Source organism: Theobroma cacao, chromosome 6, assembly GCF_053813885.1.
Source record: "Theobroma cacao isolate CCN51 chromosome 6, ASM5381388v1, whole genome shotgun sequence".
NCBI classification, from domain to species: domain Eukaryota; kingdom Viridiplantae; phylum Streptophyta; class Magnoliopsida; order Malvales; family Malvaceae; genus Theobroma; species Theobroma cacao.
Genome location: NC_142644.1, coordinates 27,470,221 through 27,496,360, shown reverse-complemented (window position 1 = coordinate 27,496,360; position 26,140 = coordinate 27,470,221). Strand labels below are relative to the sequence as shown.

Sequence of the window (26,140 nt, the reverse complement as noted above, 5' to 3'; positions counted from 1 at the left end):
AGTTTTTTTCGAATAGTTTAAGAAATTTTTTGAACATTATGCCTATTAAACTTATAGTACCAAAATTACACTTACTAAAAGATTGGTGGTAAATTTGAACATCAAAATAAGTAGAGTGGTAAATTTAACCTTATCCTTTTGAGTATTTGATTTTCATTTTATAAATAGTTTGCTAATTACCAAATCAAGGCAGGGGCCGGGGAGTCTACTAATTTATGAGATATGGGGATCTGGAATATACTAAACCTACAATAGCCTCCATCTCTTTGTAATTTTACGATTGAAAATTAGACCCTGATGAAGGAAATAGTAAAGAAAGAAAAAGGTTTGAATGGAGCAAAGAATACGGATTCATTTACCCTCTTTTTCTTTTCCTAAAAGAAAAAGGGGGTTGAACCTTCACTTGTAAGGAAGTTGAAGAGTGATGTTCAAGCAGCGAAGCCTGAAAATTCCTCTATCATGGAGAAGAGGTTCCAATCAGCTTTGTCATGATTCCAAGTCCGGTCATCATCAGAAACCCATTAATCTCTCTCTCTCTCTCCAATTTGGCCAAATCCAATTACCCAATCTCAGCAAATAAAACAACGGTCCATACAAGCAGTTTCTTGACAAGTGCATGGTCAGCTGGCCAATGCCAATGCAATATCATACAAAGAGCAACTCAGACACGATTTCATACCCACGTTTTCCCACTTACCATTACTACGAAGATTCCTTCTGAAGAAATCCTTATCAGATTTCCAAGAATAAAAAGTGAAACTGGTAATGAACTTCATTTGTTGAAGTGTTAAAGGAAAAGATTATACTTCAAAATATTCCTGGAAGATCTTGCCTTTTGTTAGCAGCTACCACTCGAAATCAGATTCCTTGTTATTTCAAAATCTGCCTTTCTTTTTCCCCATAATACATGGCTATGCTTGTGGCTTTTAGCTGATGCATCAACAGCTTGCTTAACATGTAAGATAATGCTTTTCCAAGACCCCAGTATTTCTTAGCTTCCCTATCTAAAACTGTTCTCTGACCACTGTACCAACGTATTCCAGCCATTGTCATGGTGTATATTTACTTCAATTATAGACAATGATTCATACAAGAACAACAGGAAGACATCTTTGATTGAAGTCATGATAATTAGAACATATCCGATCAATTACAAAGAGATACAGAGAAGATTTAAAAAAAAGAAGAAGAAAGAACTATGGTTAATACATTTGTTACAATAACACAAAGTCATTACAACTCTACAGCCTTTGTAATTTTGTAGAATTACATTTTATTTAACAAGATAGAAGACAGAACATTGAATACTTCAGAAGCTAAGCAAACAGAACCTGAGAACTTGAGGGTGTCAAGTCGGATAAACGTTCTGGGGCATCAACAACATGCCACCGAACACTGAAGCTCTGCTTCTTCTCAGAGCTGCTTGTTCGATTCAGGCTTGAGATATAGCCTACAGCTACATGAAGGTTGCGACCCACAACATAAATTCTGTTATCACATGCATTGACAGCAAAAGGTTTGCATATCTGCTCCGGTAATGGGGGACCTTCTATCGTTTCCCAGGAATCACTGTCTGGATCATAAACCTTAAGCTTCATTCTTTCGATCTCAGAAACCACAAATAAGTGCCCATATACCACCACACTTGAGCCAGTCCACCCTTCCCTCAATCCCACAGCCATACTCTCCCAATTATTAGTTCTTGGATCATAAACCTGACCCCTTGGAGAGACAAAGAATGGCCACAACCAGCCTTCTGTCACAAGAAGCTTTCCATTGAGAACTGCAGAATCATAAGATGCCATATTTGTCCCCATGCTTGCAATTGGATGCCAACTCCCCTTTGTTGGATCCAAAACCTCTGCTGCGTCAAGCTCGAAAAGATCTGCACTGTTTCCCCCAGCTACATATATCAACCCATTAATCATGCCACTTGCAAAAAATGACCTAGCAGTAATCATCTTATTCATCACAGTCCAACGGTTTTTTTGAATCTCATACTTCAACACCAAGTCAAGGGGGCAATCCACATCAGAGACCATACCCCCACAAACAAAGAGAGCAGCCTTGCAAGGAATTGAAACGCACCTAAAGCCATGGGGACAAACTTTATCTTTGCATGGCATTGCTGGAATAGTATGCCAAGAGAAGTGGGTAAGGTCAAGAACCTGCCACTGAATTTTCCCAGTGCCTTTGTGGAAGGCAAACACGAAGAGCCAAGGGTCTTTGAAACCTAATTCCTTCCTTCGGGTAAAAAACCGCTCTTTATTACCAAGCAGAAGATGCCATCGCTTGCTTACAGCTCTGCAAGCTGCATGGCTCTCAACTGGAAGCCGAAGGAGACAATTAAGGGCAACATCATCAGGAAGGCCTGGAATAAGGGGCTCTCCTTGAAGTGACAGCTCAAACTCTGATGAAGGGTTCAACAATGAAGATTGAATCACAGCTAATCTGAATTTTGGGGATAATGTCATCTGAGAATCCCCTAGCTTATGCACAAGTGCCTGTTGGGACGATAATCGAACCCTTTGCATCTTTCTCTGAAAACACAACAATCTAGATTCCTTGAAGACTACCCAAAGGATCTTGTTTCAGCTTGAAATTTCCAGCTATTCTTTGTCACCCAATTTGATTCACTTAGAATCAAACAACTTAAACATCCAAATTCCGATCAAAACTTCAAAGAATCTATGCCAAATTGGTTGCTTGTTCGTTCACACTCAACAGAGCAAGCGAAGAATTCTTATAACTAAAATTACAGTAGCACCTAAAAGAAAATCATGTTTCCACTTTACACAAAATCCTCACAATACTTTATCATAAGCCACCGAAAAAATCCCTTCCTGAATGATCCAAACTTAAATTCCTATGCATCAACCACAACAACTTTAACTCTTTCTCTTTGTGTACACCACTGTGGCCTATCAAAGATACCTACTTGAGGAATCTAAAGGTACTAAATATCATGCCAAGGCAGAGAGAAACATAATCTAATACTTAAAAAGCTCAAAAAAGAAAGGTGTAAAGAAAAATCAATAGCCCATATGGTAATATCTTGAACAGAGCACCAAAAAATCTAAACTTTTGCTCCTACCCAATAAGAAAACAAAAAACCCATAAAAACCCTGCCATATATCTCATAAAAAATGAAGTATTTACAGCAAGCAGAGATTGATAATTTAGAAAAGAGGCTAAACACAAAATATTTCGTCCTCTATAGCTTAAAAACAAACTAGATACCATAAAGAAGAAGAAAAAGAGAAGGGAAACCGATATGTTAGACTTACAAAGAAGGATTTGTCTTGAATAGTTGCTACAAAGAGGGTGACTTTATAGGAGATTTAACTCTGGTTTTAGCATGAAAGAAGTAACCCCTTCCTTCCACCGGATTGTTCTTCTTAATATCAAAGGTATAGGATTATTATAATATTTACTGCTATTCCGGTGGCCAACAAAGGGTTCTGTGTACGGCCATTAAAACCACGCGCTACATAAGAAATCCCGACACGTGTCTAGAAGAGAATGAGCAAAAGGGTTGGCAACCAGTTGACACGCGCTGTTAACTGCGGGTGTTGAAAGTTAAAACTGTTTTTGTTTGTCCCGAGCCCGCAAGCTCAGAAAGGCAGATTAAAGTCCAAACCCGAAGTGCCAAACGCGTAGTTTAGGCTAATCAGAAAAAGATTAAAGTTGGATAATGACGAGTGAAAAGAATTGGACAAATGCTATCAAAGAAAAAGACAAAGCAAACCAATGACAATCTGTTTAACAAGCTTTGGTCTTAAAGAAAAACTTGAGACTTCAAATACAACTGTACAGAGCTAATGAGTAGCCTGGGGCCTTTGGCTTGTATATTTATTTTATTTTATTTAGATTGTTTATTTCTTCTCATTGGGAAAGTTTGATAACTGGTCATGTCATGGACTCTAGAAAGATGTAACCGATATTAAATTCTTGATATGATATAATACACTTTACAATTATTTCTCTCCTATTATTCTGTTTTTTTTCCAAAGGGACATGTCTGTATCATCGTTTTCCCTGCAAGCAGTCCATATCATATTTAATGGCAGTAAAAGAATAACCAAAGGTATTATCATGCTTTAGATACTTTATATATAAATATATATATATAAAGCTTTAGGTTTTCACTTTTCAATCCATATATTGAAGAAGCAAAATATCTGGATGATCTAGAAACCAGTGACCTCTTTTTTCTTTTTCCAAGTGTAATATGCAAAATCTGACCCCAATTATTGTTATTTCCTTTTGCTGGCAAGTTGCAAGTTGTGGGCTTTGTATAAATATTCAATTATTCATTGTTTTTTTCTATTAGTAAAAGTTATTAATATCGCCCTTTTATTTGTTGAACCAACAAAACCACCATTTCTCTTTGGAAACAATTACTGCACAGAAATAAGTTAGGGTTAAAACTTGAGAGAAGAACGTATATATATAATAATATGTTTATGCTATAAAAGGAGTTCCATTAGGCATAAAGGAAAGAGGTTCCGCTTTCCACATTTCCTAAAGATAAGGTTCAAATACTTACAGCCACCTAACCATCCTTTTCAACCTTACTTCATTTTGCCAACTAATATTACTTAAGGAAATGTAAAGAATAAAAAATTTTAAAATGAAAATGTTATTTTTATCTCACATTCGGATTATTCAAATTGCTATTTTTTTTCCTCAAAATTGTTTACATTTCTATATCTTAATTTTGATCTAATTTTCACAGGGGTTGGTAGCATGGAAGGTTGGAAAAAACTCTTGGTTGAAGTCATGCATCTTGACTCTTTGAGGCTCATATAAGCCCAACCTCCTTCTGCATTTATGAGGCATAACATTGTCCTACCGTTACTGGAATTTTCAATTCAATGCATACCTTTTTCTTCAATGTGGGAATTTTCCTTTTTCCATTTTTTTCTCTTTTTTTTTTTATATCAAAATGAAAAAAGAAATCTTCTCCAAAACGGGAAGAACAATAAAGTCAAAATGATTGCTCAAAATCATACCTAATTGGGATTCATGAATAGTTTAATGTTATATCATATAACAAAAATTCACAAAATGGAATGGAAGTTCACCACCTATGTCTACAAATAAGAAAAGGATGATGCAAGCCAAAATATAAGCCAAACTCAAACATAAACTAAATTCTGGAGAGATCACTTCTCTTCATGAAATTTGCACCAGTTCATTGAAAGCTTCTGAAGTCATCATTATCATCACCCTAAGCTAAATCTTTGAAAAAAATTTAGAAAATGATGATAGGTACTAGTCTATGTATAGATATTGATATGATGACACTAAAATGATCATAAACGATAGTAACAGCAATTGAAGAGAAAATCTAAGGGTAAATAGAAAAGTTGAGAACAAAACCAACTTCATTCTCAAGCAGCAGCTGCTCACCAAAAGCACCCAAGGGATCATGAAACTTGCTTGGACAACCAATAATATCTATACAAATTAATCCCTTTCACTTATGATTCAAATCTTTAGGCCAAATCTGTCAAAAGTGATTAAAAAAAAAATCGCTACGGTCTCACCTTGTCTAATTTCTACTGAAAGATCTGATTGTGAGAATTTGATTTCAGCACTAAATTACAAGCAGGGATTGCAGGCGACCTCACAGCAGTGCGCTTGAAAGTTCAGCTTTGGTTTACTGCTGAGATGATGCAGCACACCTTCACTACATCACACCATATGACATTTTGTATTTACATTTGAGGCCAAGCTAAGTAGCATCAAACAAGTTATACCAAGAAAATTATCATAAAGACATCCGCATCTCTATCTAATTATTTCCAATCACTCTGGAGAGAAGCATTCTCCAAGAACAGAGAAAGATTGCAATCCATAAGCCATTGCTCTAAATCTAATGACTACTCTAGAACAGTTGCAGTAGTGCTGATAAGCACTCTAACTAAAATAAATAATAGAGTTAATAGGAAGAATATAAACTGCTCCACACATATGAGACAATAACTGTAGGTGATAATGCTAAATATTAAACTTCAACCTAAGCCCTGTTCCCTTGCATCAGCATTCAGAGCTAAAGTATAAAACAAATCTTGCTTTTCCAGTTCCAATTGTTTCTTCTCCCTCATGTCTACATGTTTCTATAAAAACCAATCATAAGAACATAGTTACAAGTTTTCAAATTCAAATCCTTGTTAAGGAAGGAAACGATTAATCAAACTCCTTTACCAGTTCCAGTTGTTTCCTCTACCTCATGTTAACATGTTTCTATAAAAACCAATCATAAGAACATGGTTACAAGTTTTCAAACTCAAATCCTCACTAAGCAAGAAAAAGATTAATCAAACTCCACAATCCACAAGAAAATTCCTAATAAATTACTTTATAAAATATAACCAAACTGCAACTTGTACATAGTTCAGCAGTACAAAGAAACAACATCTTCCTTTTAGAGGGGAGGGAGGGAAGGGCAAGAGTGACCATTCCTTTTTTCCTTCATTACTATTTATTTATTGTAAAGAGAAACACACAAGTCTAAAGATGCAGAGACAAATCTACATCTACTGGACCTTCCTCCTCAGCACCACAACAAGTTTCCGATGCAGAAATTGAATCATCAACATCCATGAAGAGTGATAGCTCTTTCTTCTGAGGATTCTTGGGTTCCACATGTTCAGTGGGGGCAATCTTAGGTTTTTTCGATGCATTCATTACGTCAGCACCACCTGATCCATCAGCTAAGTAGGGCCTCTTACCTTCTTCACACATCAACAAACTTCTCCCGTCATATTGACCACCTTTATCCACGCTTGAGCATGGATGAGGACCTGGAGAAAAGGCACAAACAGCAATAGATTCATCGAACCCAGGCAACTGGTATGACCCAAAACCATGGTCAGGGTTAGTTATAGCAAATGTGTGATTTGGAAGCTTACTAAAATTATAACCTTGAACGTTCTGCAAGGCATCTCCAGAGGATGGTGGCAAACCATCCCGGCTAATCCGAAATTCATCAGTATTAAACTGACAGACTCCATTTGTGCCCAAATATAATGAAGAATCTATAGGAAAGCCAGCGGCTACAACACTACCAGATGAAGCAAATGCAGCAGGAGACATGACTGCATTGGCACCAGCTGGAGCAAATGCTCTTGAAGCTAGACTGTGATAAGTTGCACCACTACCACAGCCATATGAGAAGTCTGGAGACATGATAAACTGAGTTTGGGAAACTCCAGGATTGCTGCCAGTGTATTTGCTCCTACTTGCCTGGTTTATTTCATTTGAGTAGAACATCCTAGAGAAGTCAAATGCAGGTGGTGCTCTAGAGAATGGAGTTGGGTTGTTCCCCCCTCCCGAGGAGTTCTGTTGGCTGTTTGGTAGGAGTACAGGAGGGTTCCTAGTAATGTCCATGGAATTACTGGAACGACCAGGATAATTCAAGGTCCTTGATGTCTTATCCTCCTGATGAATCCTAAGGTGGCCACCTAGAGCTCGATAGTTGTTGAACACTTTGTTGCAATAGAAGCATGATTTAGTGCCTGCATGCTTCTCTGCATCTTCTCTTGCCAAAAGGAAATTCATGGTAGAAACTGAGAAAGGAATGCACGATTCAGCTCCTTTCAAGAAGAGGTCGAAACTAGCTAGCTAAAGAAAACCTTGTGATGGGGAAGAAGGCATTGTTTCTTACCCCATTTTATAGCCTTTCAGGGCAAAGAAATAGGTCCTAGTGGTTCACACCAATTAATGTAAACGACAATCCTAATAAAAGCCATTTATGAAAAGAAACCAGAGAAAGCATAAATTGGAAAAAAGGTTGCCAAAGGAAAGATCCATACTTAAACAGCTTTAAAGCGGCCTTGTCCACAATAACCCGCATTTAGAATAGTCATAAATGGCCATGGAAAGAATCAAATCTTGCAAAACAAATGTCAAGACCATGTAGAAAGGACACCAACTCTCATAAGGTCATAAAACAATCTGGCACATAATTTTTGAGTGTCAGTTAAGGGGTAATTTTGGAACATGAAGTAAAATATAAAAGGAAACCTGGTGCATCCACGGCCCACTCTCAATGTCAATCTACGTTGCCTAGACTTAGCATCAGTGTTGGCTCATGTTCAATGTAAGAATGTTCAATTTTCTTTATTTTTTCTCAATTTTTAGAAAGTCATACCAAAATGCCATTGTCCATTCAAGGTATCGAATGCGTCTGACATTACTAAATTATGAGAAAGAAAAGGGCTGGAGTAATAAAGGTCATCATTGCTACAAAGTAATGATCTAACCATACCCAGCAGCTTCAAAATTGTCCATTCTAGAATGTGCAAAATTTAGACTAGTGAGTTGAAGCTCAATTTAAGTCTTAAAAAGGTGCATGTATTGCACAGAGAATTGCCACAAACACCTCACTCTTAATGCATTGAAATCATAATATCCAGTAAATACAAGGCTACGCTATATCTATTACTATTATATGATTGCTCTTAGCGTTGCAACAACCCCTGTAGATCCCGAATCATTCACAAGAGAGTAGCAAAAGATGCACTAGCAAATAAGACCTAATAGATATGAGTTTCTTCTTTCATTTTTTCACTCTTTTCTTAAGGTAAATTGCTTTTCCAGAAGAAAGCCGAAAAGTGCCATACAAAATGTATCGAAGGGAAGCCCACTGACAAGCACAACAATTAACTCCCCAAGGGGAAGATTGCCTAAATACACAGTATTTTAGGAAAAAGCACACAATACTACCAGAGATCACCCAAGTACAACTCTTTTAATGAGACTTCAATAAATACCAGTCAAACCTATTTGTAAAGCAGTAAACATTCATTCATTGGAACCCCCTTATGCTAATCACTTCACTCTTTACTATTCACCAGACCTTTAATAGGTATAACGTTATGGTCTTTCCCACATAAACTATAGTTGATATTATATTCTTTTAATCTGATTCACGATCACAGTAGCTTCTTTCTCCTTTACCCATCCAACTGACCCTACAAAGTAAACTTTGCAGAGCTTTCAATTTAATTTTTCACATAATTCTCAGCATTTTCCACAGGCTACCAGCATGTGTTCCTAGCCCTAGAACATCCAAAAACAATCCAGCATTGCAACTACTGTTGCCAACAGCCACAATTAATCTAGATCTTTTTATAAAATAATAGGAAAACAATGAAGCAAATGCACAACAAGAAGACGGGGTTGGAAGGAACCTAACTGTAAAACTAGATAAACACTAAAGCAAATTGGGAAAGCAGATTTGAAGATATTCATTTAAGAGTGGAAATAAAATTGCTTTAACAGAATTTGATTAGTCTAACACAATTAGATTTAGATACCAACTGTAACTTACTCACCAAGAATAAGGATGGCCTAGGAATCAGAGGTCCAACCCACAATTGATCATAACTGATACCTGCAATTATGCAAAATATGTATTCCTAAAGACAAGCAAGATTTAGAATTTTGGACAATAAAATATCCACACTTATTGAAAAAAACCGAAAAATCACTTTTAAAATTACTCACATTCTTACAAGAGGCCCCAAACTGGATATCATAAATATGAGAATATCTTATTAACCGACATCAAATATATAAAAAAAATCCAGCAACCAGTACTTATCTTCAACACCTCAACCAATCATTCCCCATTGCTTATTCCCATTAAAAGTTACAGGGCATAGGGTTTTGACAGTCAGATAAACGGGGGAAATACCATATTTCCCCTTATCTGATCTTTAATTCTTATATTTAGCTGGTAATTTTTGGTTTTGTCTCAAATAAGGTAGAAACAAGAAGAGGGCAGATTAGTTTTATCTAGCTTCAATATATAGATGATTTCCAATTAAAAATATACTAATGTTATGTGTTACTATGAGGAATGTGAAAACTCAAAATCCCATTTTTCACTTTCTTGGAAAGAAAAACATTTTTCACAACTAGACGATTAGAATTCCTTGCAGCTTGTCTTGCTAAAGTCCCATTTACAGATACAACAACAGACAATTTCCAAAAATAGAAACTTCAAAGAAATAAAGAAAAAAGAGAAAAAACTTCCCAATTAAAGAATACCAAGAACATTGCCAATACCCTCATATTCACCCAAAAGATAAAGGAAAAAAACTATTAAAACTGTTGGAACAATTAAATAAAGCTTCTTACCATGGGAAAACTCTACAAGAAAAGGGAATGCCTTATTTTTTATGGAAATACCATGCCCAGTTACAGAGCTGTTGATGGATGGATAGAGAGAAGGAAAGCTAAAACCACATGGCAAATTTAAAAGCAATTCCTCTTTCTTCTTATTTTCTTTGAGGGCGCCACAGCCCATGAGTCCATCCATTTCCAAGATAGGTAGATAAATGGGCCTCTTTCTGGTTATGTGGGCTCTTAATCTAATAAAACAGCCAATGAGTGGGCCTAGAATTTAATCAAGATTGATTGATACATACCACCAACCCAAGTTGACGACCTGAAGTTTTGCAGGCCGAACCCAGAATCAGAACACTTGAAGCTTGGAACAAAATATTTATTCGCCTTCCTTCTATATTTGGTTCATATAATCTGAGCACATTTTTTTTTTTGAAAAGTATCTAAGCATATGTAACATGCCATCTAAAAATCAACAAGATTTTTATTTTTTTGGGTCTCTTGAGTTATCATTTCAAAAATAAATTTTTTTGCGTGAAGGCACCAAAACAATCCATGGAATTTGGTCGAAGCAAAATGGCAAATGTCAAAATGGCAAGTGGAATGTCACCAAACATGACAGGAACTTATGCTTGTAGTGTATACGGTTAAATTTCAAAGAAATTTTTGACTTATTTTTTTTCTGATCAATTTACTTTGATGGTGACCCCCACATTAATCTTGATGCGTAGTAGTATTGTCATCAAATTACGTGATATCATTTCATGAAAAGACATAAGTTCAGGCAGCTGCAATGAACCATGCGCCTGATCATGGGCATTCCACGTTCCCTTTTCCCATTTACCTCCATGAAAGCATGTGATACTTTTTGCTCCTTTTGGATTTGGGCCATTATTGAGTTTTCTTTAAAGAGATTTGTCTCAAGTAGACGTAATTACAAAGATTAGATTTACATTAAGTCAAAGTAGAGTTTAAACAAAAGAATTTTACCAGGGGGCAAGATTTGATCCATTGGTAATGCCAAGGGTACGGTTTCCTTTTTTTTTTTTTTTTACTCCTCTTACCCTTTATTTCATGTACATAAGGGAAGAAAAAGAACAATTTTTAATGGGATTAATCCCACTTATATGCAGCCATAATGGCCTACATCTACCAGCGCCTTTGATATTGGTAGGAGAACCATGTAACACTTTGACATTTGAATGGAAGCAAAAGTTTTAAACCATAGGTTTTGTTTAGGAAAATGTCAACTTACATGTCGCCCAAAAGTCAATAATTAAGACAGACATGACAATGCAAAATAGCAGGCGTTGACACAAGTACTCTCCATACGGTTCTTCTGAAGTGCCATCACTAGGGCTTATTGGTTTGGCTATTTTTCACAAGATTATCATCTGCAATCGAACAGCTTTTTGGAATCGAAACAGGAATATCGATTAGACGGGAAAAAGTTTCTTCGCCAGTCACGATTATAGCATGTATCAAAAGAAAGAAAAAATTCAATTGAGTTTATCAAGAATAATAAGATTGATAGCGAAAGCCCTACAGTTACAAGTTGATAACATGACATGGAAGAGAAGAAATAATAGAGTTGGATCATTTGTTAACAAGTGGAGATTGGATTGAATTATTTTGGTATTGCGAAAAAGGGCAGAAAGGTTTTAATTGAAACTTTCGGCCGTCTTTGAATGTTTTGTAGCTAAGGGGTGCTGCAATGTAAGCTCTTGACTTGGACTAGTCGATCTACCTGGGATGCAACTTGGCTGTTCCAGATAAGCTCATGACTGACTTTGAATGAATCTCAATATGCATGGAATGCTTTTTCCATGGAGAGATATGAATAAAGCTGAATCTGCAAATTGTAAGAATCTTTCACACATTTTTCTCCTGAAATATTAACTCGGGAATTAATGCATGGGGCACATGCAGATGCATGGGAACCAATGTCTTTGATGACAAACATATATAGCTAAAATTGGTGAAAGGCTAATATAAGGATTTTGAATATTGTTAAATTACAAGGAAGTTGTCATTAATATGTCCTATCTAGTAATTATCTATATCAGCCTCATTGCTCACACATACATGATTTAGCGTCCTTCAAACACCTCTATGTCAAGAATTAATGAAGACGCATAAGGTGGATTAATATTTTAACTGCAAAATCTGCTTTGAATTTGGAGTTCAAACGTTGTTGATCATGCAGGTTTTGTGCAAATTGTAAAGAACATTAGGTAAAGTGGCTGGTTATAATTTTTGCTGTGTACTGGTCACTTACTTACAGGGGAGTGACAGAGGGTCATATTTTGCTGTATAGTTGAGCTTCTTTTTTGAATAGTTCCATATGGAATTGTAGAGTTATGGTGAAGCACGGGCCAGTTATCATATGTCAAGAGAAGTTTTTAGCAAATAGCATAGAGACTTTGGTTGGCACAAGAGCTCTAGTGTTAATGAAATCGTTTTTCAAAAAAAAAAAAAACATTGTTGATCAAATTCAGTATGAGTGGAAATTGGAAAGAAATTTAGGACCTACCCTTTGACGGAAAGTTTTATATATATCTATTTCCACTGACCTACTTCTTGAAATATTGGAGGATCACTTTTATAGAAAAAGGCCAATCATAGTCTAATAAGATGTGTAATTTCCCATTGCAATAGAAGACCAAATTAATGGTCTGGTTCATGGTATCAGGACAGGAAAATCTCTTGGATACTTAGCCAAGAAAGCAAATTTGAAGAATGATGGAATGGAGATGGAAAAGTAGTATAGTACTAATAGTAGTAAAACAAATTTTAAGGAATAACGTGCAAAACTCTTGGTTGGAATATTGCGTGATTGTTTAAAACACACTTATCCTCACATTAGATTCCACCATAAATCATGAAAAACTAAGAAAAAAAAAATCTTGCAGCTTCGTCGGATTTGATTTTTATTCCTTCTGCTGGAATGTCCCATTTGTGGAAGATGCTATGCTTTGAAATGAAGAATTCAACTACCTCACATTCTCCCCATATTATATGCATACCATGTGCTACCAAACGCAATCCCATCATGGACCTCTGTCTCTCTCTTTCTTTATGAACCTACCTTTGTCTAATTCTCATCTTTGACTATATATTGTCTTCTGATTATATTGGCTTGGTTTTCTTCTCATTTCCCTTGTCGAAACAATACTTTTATACCTAATTGATGGATTTTGTTTTCACACATACCTTGATCATGATTTTCTAGAAGAGTTTGACCCCCTTTTGACCAGTGCATGCACATAAGAGCAAGAAAGTAATTAAGATAATAGCAAGAAATAAGGAGAAAATGGAGGACCCCTCTTACCCACTTTTAGAATTTACTTCCTCTTTCTATCTCAGTTTTTTCTTCCTCCTTTTTTCTAAAGCAAATAGCTCATCTTTAGAATTTAATTAGATAAGCCTTTTGTCAACATAGAAAAACAAGATAATTAAATCTTATGGCATTTTGCCTTTAATTTGTGTACAAGATTTATATGGCATTTGAGAGCTTGAAAAATGGGTGATAGAATTAGGTGGGTATGGCAGTTGATAGTTTATTTCTGGTCAGTCAGATCAGTTAGGGAATTGCCTGGGGTTTTTTTTTTCTTTTCTTTTTGGGTACCATATATTTTTTTATTATCTATAATATAGTATTGATTAAAGAAATGGATTAAAGAAAAGGAGGACCACATGATTTGTATCCCAATTCCCATACATTATTCACTAGTAAGTGTTGGGGGCTTTTAAAAAAATTCAATAATCTATGGAGTAAGAAATGGATTTAGAGAAGGAACTATTAGTCAATTGGCAATTATCAAATACTTACATTTTGATTTGCATAATCTTACCTGCCAAACCATTTCACCAAAGAAAGAAACGATAATATTAATCTGACTAATCATATCATCAAGCCCTACAAGTAAACTATCTCTCCATAGGATGTAGAATTCCTTAGTTTACCTTTATTTAATTAGTTGTCCAATGAGATCATTGTGTCCTTATTTGATAGACTTGCCCAAGAAAACAAGATAACAAAAAATAATAATAATAAAGGGTGAATTGACATCTTAAAGGGTGTAGAAACCATTTTCTCTTGATGGACAAGGAAGTTAAGCTGAAAAAAGTTAAGAAGTTTTATAATCTAATGAAAATATAAAATTAAGTAGATATGGTACCTCAACTATCCAACTATTTAATTATATATGAAATTCTCAAAACGACATCATATTTAATTTAGAATTATTACATATCAAAAGTTGCTCTAATAGTTATTTTCCTCTTCCTTGAGGGTTAAAGTCTAAAATTTTGTTATCCCCTTCTTCCATTAGACTTCCTATGATATCCAAAAATAGCATCTCAACCATTTAGTTAGAGAAAACATTAGTTAAAAATTTTATTTGTCATATTAATATGAACTACATATTTGATTAACTAATTAGTTAACCTCATGAGCTAAGTGAGTCAAGGATTATTAACACACTGAAATTTGAATCAAGCTTAGATATATAAGTGGAGTTGAGCGCCAATAGTTGTAAGTCCAGTATTCCTTGTGCATCCATCCCTGTATTTTTTTTTTCTTCATGTTTCGATTAATTAAGTTTCTTTTGTTTTTGTTTTTGTGCGAGTATGCTTCTTTATGCTTATCTATATTTTAATCCGACACCTATGGTTGATGATGCGGTTATATGTATCTTGTTTGAGAAAATAAATAATTTAGAAATACTCTACAGTAATCTTTATTATATAATGCATTTGCAAGATGCACTATAGTTAGATATTTTTCAATGCAATTTAGAAATACTACACTAATCATTATTAATGCATCTGCAAGATGCACTATAGCTAGATATTTTTCAATGCCAATTCTGCCAGATTTTTTTCATTCATGTTACAGATTGCGCATTTCATGTGCTAGCAGCCATCAATAATGATGGCAGCCAACTTTAATTTCAGGATTAGTAGTGGTTTAGTTAGTACTTGGGCCATGTCTAGCTATTAATTACTATGAGAAGTTTGGAACAAAATGAATTTGACCTCATTTATATATGCTCTCTCAAGGATCATTGAAACTAGGCAAAGGTCTTTCATTTATATTTCTCAAAAGAACCAGAAATTACTTAGAACTGACTTAGAAGCTCAAAAGCATTCCTCAGCAAAGCTTTATTCGACCTACTACCATATAATTTATTATATGACTCAAATCTTAACATTCATGGTAAGTAGGTTCTTTTAGAAGTTTATCTTTCTCTCCAATGTTTAATTTATGTATAACTTTACTCCTCCAAATTTGCCATTAATGTTAATGAATAACTTTAGCTATTATAGAGCTTAAACAAATGGTCATTAACAATGGCACTAACTAATTTTTTACTGTAATAAAGAATTTCTTTTGATTGTGCATTCCATGTGACAACCGTTAATAACGACAATAACCGACGATGATTAAATCAGCAAGGGCAGATACCAAATTCCCAATAATAAGATCGGGCAACATCATGTTTTATGGGAAATAAACAAACATTTTCAGTGCTAACCATGTGAAACTCTACCTGCCTCGTGTATCAATAACATTAGCTATCCTATTCTTTCATCGATGATGGGTAATCCACTCTCAGCAAATAATAAGGAATATCTATCAAGGCCTTATCTAGGCTAGTGGTCAGCAAAATCCAACATTGAAAAGCATCATGCCCCCTTTGCTAGCATAAAGTTTGAATGCCAAAGGAATACGCGTTTCTTTTCCTCGTGATATTTTTCTTCTTCGATCACAAGTTAGCAAAAGGACTAATACTCTTGATTTTCGTGATTAGTATTAATGGTGTAGAAAGACAACTCAAAATCACAAGCCATTATTGATCAGTCCAAGTGTCATTTCAGGAGATAGTACAATTGTCCCCATGTAACGAAGACACTTGGTGGATTGTCAATGTCAGAGGCCAATAAGATGGGTTGTGAGAATGCTTCATTGGTTAGTGAAATGTCAATTCCTTTGTCACAAGTGGGTTGCAGCAATATTTTCCTAGCAACTCGATATAATGCAGAAATGGATAGTCGTCCTGCCTCTCTGCTCTTTTGTTGTTTCACCGCAGTAGAAATTTTCTGTACAAAAAGCAATTCCGAGTTATGATCAAGCATTGGCCAAATTCGATCTTATATTAGGACTACTTGCCTACTGATTCGAAGCAAAATATATTTCATATATTATTAGCAGCAAGTTTTGCAAGTTGCTTGAACTTTGTAGTATCGGTCAATTAAAAGCAACCTGTAATTGCGCCTACCTGACGGCATGGCGGCCCCATCCCCAAACCCATGGGGAAGTCTTTCAAGCAGCTAATTATGAACTTGGTTTTGGAATGACAACATGCTGTTCGTGCTCGACAAATTTACACAACTTGCATGAAATGACATGAAATTGCTTCGAGCAAAAAGTAAAACAGTAGTGAAAGGCTACTCGTCTATGCTATATATTATCCCTTTTAAAAACCCAGCTATATATATATTGGCTATCAACATCTTTGCCTCCAAAAATACTAGCCCTTATCCAATCTTTCTCATGTTGTTTAAGGATGATCCAAGTTACCGGGACTTTAGCTACAACTGTTTGATGTGATCTAAAAGTAGTGCTATAAGATAAATTAATCAATTTTATAATATCTTTCTCGTATATAGAATTTGGAAAGTTTCGAATTTAAGAATTAATCAATATGTTCAATAGTACTAATATGTCTAACGAACATAGTGAAATTAATATGATTATTGTAGTAAACCTTAGAAGTGGTAAGAAATGATGGTTGTGAAAGTAGATAGAACAAGTCTGTGTTATAATCGAATAGCTAGCTCCAGTAATCACGTGAGGCAATGGGGCCTTTTTCCAGCCTGTATAGTGAAGAAAGTTTGTCATTTACTGCTGCTGTATTTTGGTTTCAAGCTTGCTAAAGCGAACTTTCATCTCTTAGACATAAGAGTTATTGTAACCAAACGGCAAATTAAGTTATTAATATTGTACCAACTTAATAACGTTGGCTGCTTGCAAGGAAGAACAAAAAAAAAAAGATACAGAGTAACTCTCACCGAACTGTATCGTATATCCAAACATACTCTTAAAATATAAAGTTTAACTTGAATGGAATATCAATTTCTAATTTTGATTATGTTTCCATCTTGCCTTTTTAAGTTAAAAACGAATTCAATAGTTGAACCTAACTCAATATGATCATTTCTATTATTAAGATGATCATTACCATCAGCTGACAACTAATATCACGCTATGTATTGATCAATAAAGATTAATATACTTTCCAAATTAATAGAAATTTAGGAGCCAATTAATATATATATATATATATATATATCTTCCAACGAGGCAATCTTCATTGCGATCCTATTTGGATTCATATCACTTTATAAAACAAGCAATCGATATAGAGAATGCTGTTTCCTTTGTTGTTAGATTCCTTGTTTCCACACTTTCCTCTATATGCTTATTAATATATAATGGTTAGATTACAATATAAAGATTACTACACCGATTGGCGCCGCTCTCCACTATACCAACCAGGCAGTACTCTAAATTTCACATTGTTGATCAAGTTATAGCTTGTTCAAGGTTTTGATAAATGTAATTATATAGCTCTCTGTCTATTTTGAGTTGGTCATATCTTTCATGAACAGAGTATAACAAGCAATATATATATATATATATAAAGCAAATTGAATTCGTCATGTTTTACACGCTAGAGAATAGAGATTGCCTATAATTGTTTCTGGACCCTTAAGAGATCGATAGCAAGAAGATTTAGCTAGGTTTTATCTCCACTCAACCTTTTTTTTTTTTTTTGTTTTCTAAAAGAAATTTTAAAAATTTTCTAGAAACTATAATAATCATTTTTGTGGTACGCAGCCCTCCACCATGGAAGGCTTATAATTTGCCAGTTGCCGTATAAGTTTAGGTAATTAGGTTGGTCAAATTTAGTGGCAAGGTTTAGCTCCTACCTTGTAGTCGACATGTAGAAAAGATTACATAATTAACAAATTAAGATAAGGGTGGCAATGTCCAATGTGAGTGCAAATCTGTAAACGTCTAGGACATATATTTTTTCAACGTATTACTATTTAAAAACTTCTTTTCTTGGTTATTGAATTGTAGAATTTATGGAGTTGGAAGATGAATTGGACCCTATCTTCTTTATTTATTCACTCAAATACTCCAAAATAACCTTCAAACTTATCTAAATTAAGTTGAAAATGGATTTGTATATAACAGAAAGGGAGGAAAAGTGCAGTAGAGAATTAAGTTGTGCATCGCGTGGTTTCACTATCAATAGAATCCCAAAAGAAACATATACATTTTCCTAGTAATAGATCTAGATGTATTAATTAAAATAAACGTCAGAATAAAATAGGATGTGAAGCATGAAGGGCAACAAAAAAGAGCATCTCTGTCTGACTATTTATTATTCAAATTAGATGATAAAGGTACTGAATAAATTAACATATAAAATTCGCACTCGCTCTTGTTTGAGAGTCATCCATGACATTAGGGAAAGCATGTCTTTTTCTATTAATCCGATTATAGAGCATATAAAATGAAAGATTAGAGCGTGGCTGTAACTTGTGACTGGGGTATACTAGAAACCCCCCCTTTGTATGGTGAACTCAAAGAGAGGGGATGCAGATCCCCTTTTTAATTTGTTTAAGAAGGATAAAATCTTCATATGAAAGATTTGCTATCGAAACATGACAATCTGAACAGATGTACAAATGCTGTATATAATTAAGGCACCTAACTTTCACTTGCTCCCCAATTGACTAGTATAGATATTTTTAAGAGAGGAGAGCTTTTAGAATAAGTTGCAAAGGGACAATAAAGGGAAAAAACTTGAAAAATAAATCAAAAGAAACCATCCTTTAATTTCTTGATTCTTCAGCTTATAATTCATTCCTTTATCAAGAAACACCAAAAGTGAAAAGAGAAAAAAGCTATATACATATAAAAAAAAAAAAAACTAGGTAATCCTAATCCAGGAAACCAATCTTACCCCACTTGCGTTGAGTTCCAATATCTACAACTGTGGCTTACATTTCAATCGAAAGTTGAAGAAAAAGATGCCCATTAGGCATCATTTTCATCCTTCTTTGTCCGCTGGCCCTCGACAGCATCTGAAATCGATCTTGGTATAGGACCGCATTCAAACACAAACAGGATAGTCACTAAACTCCAAAACGATTGCACCATTTAGCCAGCCTTGCCGTCCTCCATCCACAGGCATTAATGCCATCATCTTTCAGCTTGAATGCTACCATATGCAACAAGAGTTCGTTTTTTCGCATGGATTATGATCAGATGGGGGACCTCTAAACAAGTAGCTGTATGACCATTTTGTTCATGGCTAACGATCAAGATGTTATTGTCATAGCGGATGCTATTGAAAATATTCGGTATGGAATTTAATATGATATTGATAAGTGATAAGTGCACTAGACATCGATGGCTTAAAAAATTGCTGCCTGATATTTATTCCATTTAATTTTTCAATATTCCATTTGGTAAAAACAGATCCATCTTAACATCTTCATGATAGGAAACTCAACAGTAATGAAATATTACCCGCTCGACGTACCTCCAATGGACATCACATACATCTAGTGATGGTAGGAGAGCCCCAACTGTATTGTACTATAGGTACAATCTCCCAACAGTTGGTTTCTGTCTATGAGGACCGACCTTGTCTAATTGTTAGGATTTAGAACCTCAATTAGAGGGTAAATTAGGCGGTGAAAAAGATTGAAAGCTGAATGTCACTCTTATATATTTGGAATGCCAACGAGATATATGCACAATGATAACATGCAGTCCAATCATCCTTTTATCACTGCCCATCACACAACACTGAGTGACTCCAAATAGAGTACTACTTTGTGCTTGAAAGATTGCGACTTGAGAGCAATGGAGCCAAAAGGGTTTTGGAAGTATACCTGGCAGGGTTCGTATAGGAATTAAACATTGCCCGTATTCTTCTAAATACTTAAACTGCACATTTGCAGTATGTAACTCAATGATTCTGTTATTACGAGGATTTAATACAAAAAGTATTCCACAATTATGCATGCAAAAAAAAAAAGAAGCTAATCTATACAAAGATATGATAGGAAACCATAAGTACAATTCACAGCTTCTACATACCTAAGGACCTGCAAGAAACAACAAATGTTCAATAGAATTCTGCTAAAAAATTATTTTATTTTCTTTAAGGTGGACATAATTGAACAAGAAAAGAAATGAAGATGACCAAATTCGAGACAAATTCACCTAAAGATGCATGACTATGAGCATTATGGTCCATACGCGGCTGAAAAAGTTAGACAAGGAAACATTTGCTAAACCTTGAGGAAGGGGGTTTTATTAGTGTCCAGATATATATAGAATAAGAGAGACAAAGAAAATATCAGGGGCTACAATAATGACTACAATAATTTAGTGGGGTGATTAGCCAGAGGTGAATGAGTTAGGATTTAGCAATGTGGTGGTCGGAGATAAAGGGGGGAGTGATTGGATGTTGATAGAGAAGAAGGGGCAATGGCATTAAATTTTTATTAACATTGCTAACATGGATGAGCCATGGATATGAGCAAAATATGAACATATGCTTTTCTGAAGAGGCCGAGAGTGTGGGGCTATGGGATGTGACCAAGATTTCGTGGTTGGAAAGGAATGGGAGAAAAGGCCACGTGGGTCGAGGCAGTCGACGGTGCTCCAAGAAGAGGGAGGAACGCGGAGTTGGATTTTATAATGGGTTTTTAATTTTTTTTATTTTCTTATAAAAATGGCTTAATACGCAACAAAAAAAATAGAAAAGAAAAAAAAAAGTTGGGGGTGTTTGTTTTACAGTAGACTGATTTGATTTTTCACTCTCTCCGCCTTTCTGTGGGAATAAGTGTGTCTCTGACTCTAAATCTCACTCTCATTGGTCCCTAATTTTGGGACCCTCTGCCCTCCAATTATGGCTCACGCAATTTTCATTTTGGGGTTTGGCCCCACGGACTGATGCATCTTTTTAAAATAAATTTTCTTTTCTCTCTTTAAGAGATGAGACCCTCTACGAGTGTGTGAGTCTACAAAAATGTTTGCAATTGACAATCACCAAGTGCCCTTTGCACGTATCCACCACGTGGTCTTCCCTTAGGTGTCCGAGGTGGACCTCCATACGATATATCCCCTTCTCTTTCACCCCTCTCCCCCACCCCCAACTCTATTTATACCCCATTTTCTCTTCCTTTCTCTCCAAAGCTCACTCTCTCTCTCGCTTTCTCTTCTCTCTCACTATATGCTTTCTTGTTCCAAGCGAACAAACGCAAAACACTCTCCCTAGCCCGCAATTTGAGCACCGCCGGAACCAGAAAATCTCTTCCGACTTCCTTCTCCTTTAAAAGCTATGGCTTTTTCCACAGGTCATTGGGCCAAAGCCCAGATTTCCCGACCGCTTGCTTCCTCCTCCTCCACAGTTGATTTGGGCATCTCCCCTACCTCCATCTCCTGGAAGAAACGGCAGCCCAACAAAACTACTCTTAGAAGAACCAACAACATCAACATTATTCATTCAGCTTTGCACTCTCCGTCGGTTCTCCATTTCCCAAAGCAACCGTACCAAAACCCCGTAATCCCCAGAGAAGAAACCCCCGTAAATGCAAAACCCAAAACTCACCAGCCCCAACAACAACAGCCGCAGTGGAACCTCCTCCAAAAAGCTGCAGCTATGGCCCTTGACATGGCTGAAAGCGCGTTAGTCTCACGCGAGCTTCAACACCCACTTCCAAAAACCGCAGACCCACGTGTCCAAATCTCCGGAAACTTTGCTCCAGTCCCCGAACAACCCGTCAAGCAATCTCTTCCCATCAACGGCACCATCCCTTCTTGCATCAACGGCGTTTATCTCCGCAACGGCGCCAACCCTTTATTTGAGCCCGTTGCAGGCCACCACTTCTTTGACGGTGACGGTATGGTACATGCCGTTACCATTGACAATGGAAACGCCAGCTACGCTTGTCGTTTTACCGAGACGCAAAGACTTTTACAAGAAAAAGAATTAGGCCGCCCTGTTTTCCCTAAAGCAATTGGCGAACTACATGGCCACTCAGGGATTGCCAGGCTTTTACTTTTTTATGCTAGAGGGCTTTTTGGTCTTGTTGATCACAAACAAGGCACTGGAGTGGCTAACGCTGGTTTAGTCTATTTCAATAACCGACTTCTAGCTATGTCCGAAGATGATCTTCCTTACCACGTGCGCATCACTTCTTCAGGTGATCTGGAAACAGTTGGAAGATACAATTTCGACGATCAACTTAAATCCACAATGATTGCACATCCCAAAATTGATCCTTTCTCCAAGGAACTCTTTGCTTTGAGTTACGATGTTATACACAAGCCTTACTTGAAGTACTTCAGGTTTTTACCCGACGGTAAAAAATCACCCAATGTCGAGATTCCTCTACCCGTGCCAACCATGATGCATGATTTTGCCATCACCGAGAATTTCGTGGTGATCCCTGATCAGCAAGTGGTGTTCAAGCTACAAGAAATGATTATCGGTGGGTCGCCTGTGATTTACGACAAGAACAAGAAGTCTCGGTTTGGGATTCTTTCTAAAAATGCAAGTGATGCTAAGGATATTATATGGGTTGAATCGCCTGATACTTTCTGTTTTCATCTATGGAACGCTTGGGAAGAGCCGGAATCGGATGAAGTTGTGGTGATTGGTTCTTGCATGACACCTCCCGACTCTATTTTCAACGAATGTGACGAGAGTTTAAAGAGTGTGCTGTCCGAAATTAGGCTTAATTTAAAGACAGGTGAGTCCATTCGCCGCCCCATAATCTCAGAATCGGAGCAAGTGAACTTGGAAGCTGGGATGGTGAACCGGAACCGGCTTGGAAGAAAGACACGGTACGCTTATCTTGCCATTGCTGAACCATGGCCTAAAGTGTCGGGATTTGCCAAGGTTGATCTTTTTACTGGGGAGGTTAAAAAACACATTTACGGTGATAGACGGTATGGTGGGGAACCCTTTTTCTTGCCTAGGGACGACAATTGTGAGTCAGCCGAAGATGATGGGTATATTCTTTCCTTTGTTCATGATGAGAAAACTTGGAAATCAGAGCTTCAAATCGTGAACGCCATGAATTTACAGCTCGAAGCTTCAATTAAATTACAGTCCAGGGTTCCATACGGCTTTCATGGAACGTTTATAGACGCCAAGGCCTTGGTGAATCAAGCTTAATTAGACGTAAATTAAGTTTTAAAAAAAAAGTTTTACCGTACTGGGAGATTTTTACCAGAGGGATGGTTCGGAGTACAGATCCCCGGATTCTCCTGGAAATTGAAACCTAACAGCCCTTTTGTTTTTATTTTTTGGTTATATGTTTGAAGGAACCAGCTTGTAGCTTTTTCGCATGCAGCTATAGAATTTGAGCTCAGCTGGTATATGTTCCTCTTTCCTTTAATCTCATTTTCATCTGTTGAGTTTTCACTTCTACATTGTAGATAATAAATTAAATATTTCCAGTTTTTATATTTTACACAGAGTTTGCTCTGTTCCCCATTTTTTAATGCTTAGTAAGTATTATTTGTGGGTGCATACTTGTGCATGTCTTCTCTTTTATCTGCAAGTTTGAAAAATGTTGTTCACGTTTCAGTTCCAAACAATACTGGTAGCTTGTTTTGTCTTTTGGGTTTTGGCAGCTATTAATTTGACTCTCTTTGTTTTCCCTTCTTGTCTGCATAGGCAAGCTTTCTGAGTCAAAAAGCACATGATATGGTTCATTGGTCGGCTGAAGACTTGAAGTGCTTTAAAAAATTATATAATAAAAGCCAGAATCTGGTTAACGTATATTAACAGAGTGATCAATTCACAAACATAATTAAGATTCACAATTAACTCAAGATTAGGAGTCCTGTTGATTTTAAGATTGCTTCTTAATTAAGATTACTATGTTTCTTCTTAATTAACAAAAATCTTTACAGCATTTGTCATTTGACATTAGTAACCGACAGGCAACTTTTATTAATGGTTTGGGTGAGAAATGGGGGAAAAGGGCGTTAGAAGAAAAGTGTTTTGGAGGCACAAAGCCCGAAATACCCACCCAACGGTTGAGGAGGACCCCTTTCCCCATACAAGCCTCAGTATAATTAACGCAGTCAAAAGCCAATAAATGCGCTCTTGCCGGAGAGAGAGACTCCCTCGTCCTTGCATCACTCGATTGTGACTGCTGCTACGTCACCCAGCTACTATAATTACCTGCACAGCTTTCCTCCAAATCCAATCTTAATTTTTTTGCTCTTAGTTTTATTAGTTCAATTGATTTATTAACACTAAAGTTTTGAATGCTCTTGGCCTTTGGCCACCGGTTGGAAATTGTTGAAATCCAATGTTTTGGTACATTGGTTTCTCTTAGATTCAGACAACATTTGATGATAAAAAATTGAAACCAATAAAGACTACAACAAGCCAAGATTAGATGGAAAGATAAAACACAAAACAAGAATTTCAATAAAACTTCAAGTGCAATTTGCATAATTGATAGAAGTTATAGTAATTTTTGTCTAGGTCGAAGAATTTTTTTAATATAAAATTATTATAATTATTTTTTATAAATTAATATTTAATATATGATTAATGTATAACTCTTATTCGTTTAAGTTAAATCATATTATCACCTCAATAATAAAAAATTTAAAATATTAAAGAAAAAAAAAACAAGAAGAAAACAGTCAATTCATCCCTCCTTTTTGGCATAAACCAACACCATAAAACCACAACAAATTATATATTCTTTCATAATTAAATTCTAAAAAACCTATCCAACGTGTGAATCTATTTGGCTGGCTCTGTCTTCTTGGTTCAAAGCCAACAAATAATGCAGCTCGCCAACGAAAAATAATGAAATAATGAAATCCTTGAGTTTCTTTTTTAGGTGTTCTTTTAATTATGTAAAATTTTTTAATTTGCCGGAGAATGAATATAGGCCATAAGTTTATAAAAGTTGGTTGTATGGGGGATGACAGTTACATGTCTAGGTTTGTGACTTCTCATTCAGAAATGGAAACAGCAAGTGGGATTGCAGACGAGTCCCACCTAGCTTTATCGCAGGTTTTGTCCAAAAAGTCTAGTCTTCACACCCAGAAAATGAAGATCACATTGGGTATAGACTCACCAAAAAAAAAAAGTTCAACTTTTTCTTTTCTCTTGTACGCTCTTCTTTCTCCTATTACCAACAATCGAAATCATTATGGTAATTGTATTTTCCACCGACCTTTTCTTTTGCATTATTCCCCTCATAAAATGGATGCAAGAATTATCTTTCCATGCTACATGTTCACCTTTAATTTCATGTGGAATATAGTGTTGAGAATATTCTTCTAGCATGACTTTACAATTTCTTTCTTCACCTTCTCTTTTCACTAAAGCACAGTGCAGAAATTAGACTTTGTTGTTGTCCAATCATCCTATAAAAGAGAAAATGTAGGTACACCAATCTCTTAAATCTTAATTATTTCTTTGGTAGCTAATCTACATTTTGAATTTTAGGGGAGTAAAAAGTGAACAAAAGGAAAACGAACGAATCTTTTTTATCCACTTCTTTAAAAGATTCAGGTACCTCAATAATCAAAGTTCTAATGATTTTTTGACATACATTTGTAACACATCCCTACATGTTGGGAAATTTCATTGATTAATTTGGTCCAATTACTGTGCTCTAATTATGCTCTTTTGTTTGTTTGCAAATGGACCGACCAATATCAATCTCCTTTACCTTCCATAGTGAGTTTAAAATATTAATTAATTGAAACCAATTCTCTTACTTTCAGTATCATTGATATATGATAAGGACCGTTGTGGTAACTACTAATAACTAACTCTTCCCAATTGAAAGTAAAAAGTAAAATTAATTATACTTTGAATTATTCAATAAAAAAAAAAAGTGATCCACGCCTCAG

At 35.9% G+C, this 26,140-nt stretch overlaps 3 protein-coding genes across 5 annotated transcripts; 1 reads left to right on the top strand and 2 right to left on the bottom strand.

Moving 5' to 3' along the window:
* Window positions 1–1,088: 1,088 nt before the first annotated feature.
* Window positions 1,089–3,421, bottom strand: LOC18596490 (Galactose oxidase/kelch repeat superfamily protein). Its single transcript, XM_007025000.3, has one exon. It carries the CDS (start codon window positions 2,532–2,534, stop codon window positions 1,317–1,319), a length of 1,218 nt encoding a protein of 405 aa, XP_007025062.3. The 5' UTR covers window positions 2,535–3,421; the 3' UTR covers window positions 1,089–1,316.
* A 2,930-nt stretch (window positions 3,422–6,351) lies between these two features.
* On the bottom strand, window positions 6,352–10,301 carry LOC18596489 (uncharacterized). Of its 3 annotated transcripts, none has more exons than XM_018123886.2 (4): window positions 10,156–10,301; window positions 9,348–9,431; window positions 6,921–7,577; window positions 6,352–6,812 (listed from the first exon to the last, which is right to left on the bottom strand). In XM_018123886.2, the coding sequence occupies exons 3-4, from the start codon at window positions 7,567–7,569 to the stop codon at window positions 6,520–6,522; spliced, it is 942 nt and encodes a 313-aa protein (XP_017979375.2). In that variant the 5' UTR covers window positions 7,570–7,577; window positions 9,348–9,431; window positions 10,156–10,301; the 3' UTR covers window positions 6,352–6,519. The 3 variants fall into 3 exon arrangements, with proteins under 3 accessions (XP_017979375.2, XP_017979374.2, XP_007025060.3); XM_018123885.2 differs by having other exon boundaries at window positions 9,348–9,406; XM_007024998.3 differs by having other exon boundaries at window positions 6,933–7,577; window positions 9,348–9,406.
* An 11,124-nt stretch (window positions 10,302–21,425) lies between these two features.
* NCED5 (nine-cis-epoxycarotenoid dioxygenase 5) lies at window positions 21,426–23,651 on the top strand. The gene has a single exon (XM_007024996.3). The coding sequence runs from the start codon at window positions 21,582–21,584 to the stop codon at window positions 23,421–23,423; it is 1,842 nt and encodes a 613-aa protein (XP_007025058.3). The 5' UTR covers window positions 21,426–21,581; the 3' UTR covers window positions 23,424–23,651.
* Window positions 23,652–26,140: the final 2,489 nt, after the last annotated feature.

Bases quoted from the DNA above. Each gene is read 5' to 3' on its own strand.
- LOC18596489 (XM_018123886.2), bottom strand. From the start codon at position 7,569: ATGAATTTCCTTTTGGCAAGAGAAGATGCAGAGAAGCATGCAGGCACT. The intron at 6,813-6,920 runs GTAAGCTTCCAA...CCTTTTCTCCAG, and splicing joins CGTTCAAGGTTATAATTTTA to GTCCTCATCCATGCTCAAGC.
- LOC18596490 (XM_007025000.3), bottom strand. From the start codon at position 2,534: ATGCAAAGGGTTCGATTATCGTCCCAACAGGCACTTGTGCATAAGCTA.
- NCED5 (XM_007024996.3), top strand. From the start codon at position 21,582: ATGGCTTTTTCCACAGGTCATTGGGCCAAAGCCCAGATTTCCCGACCG.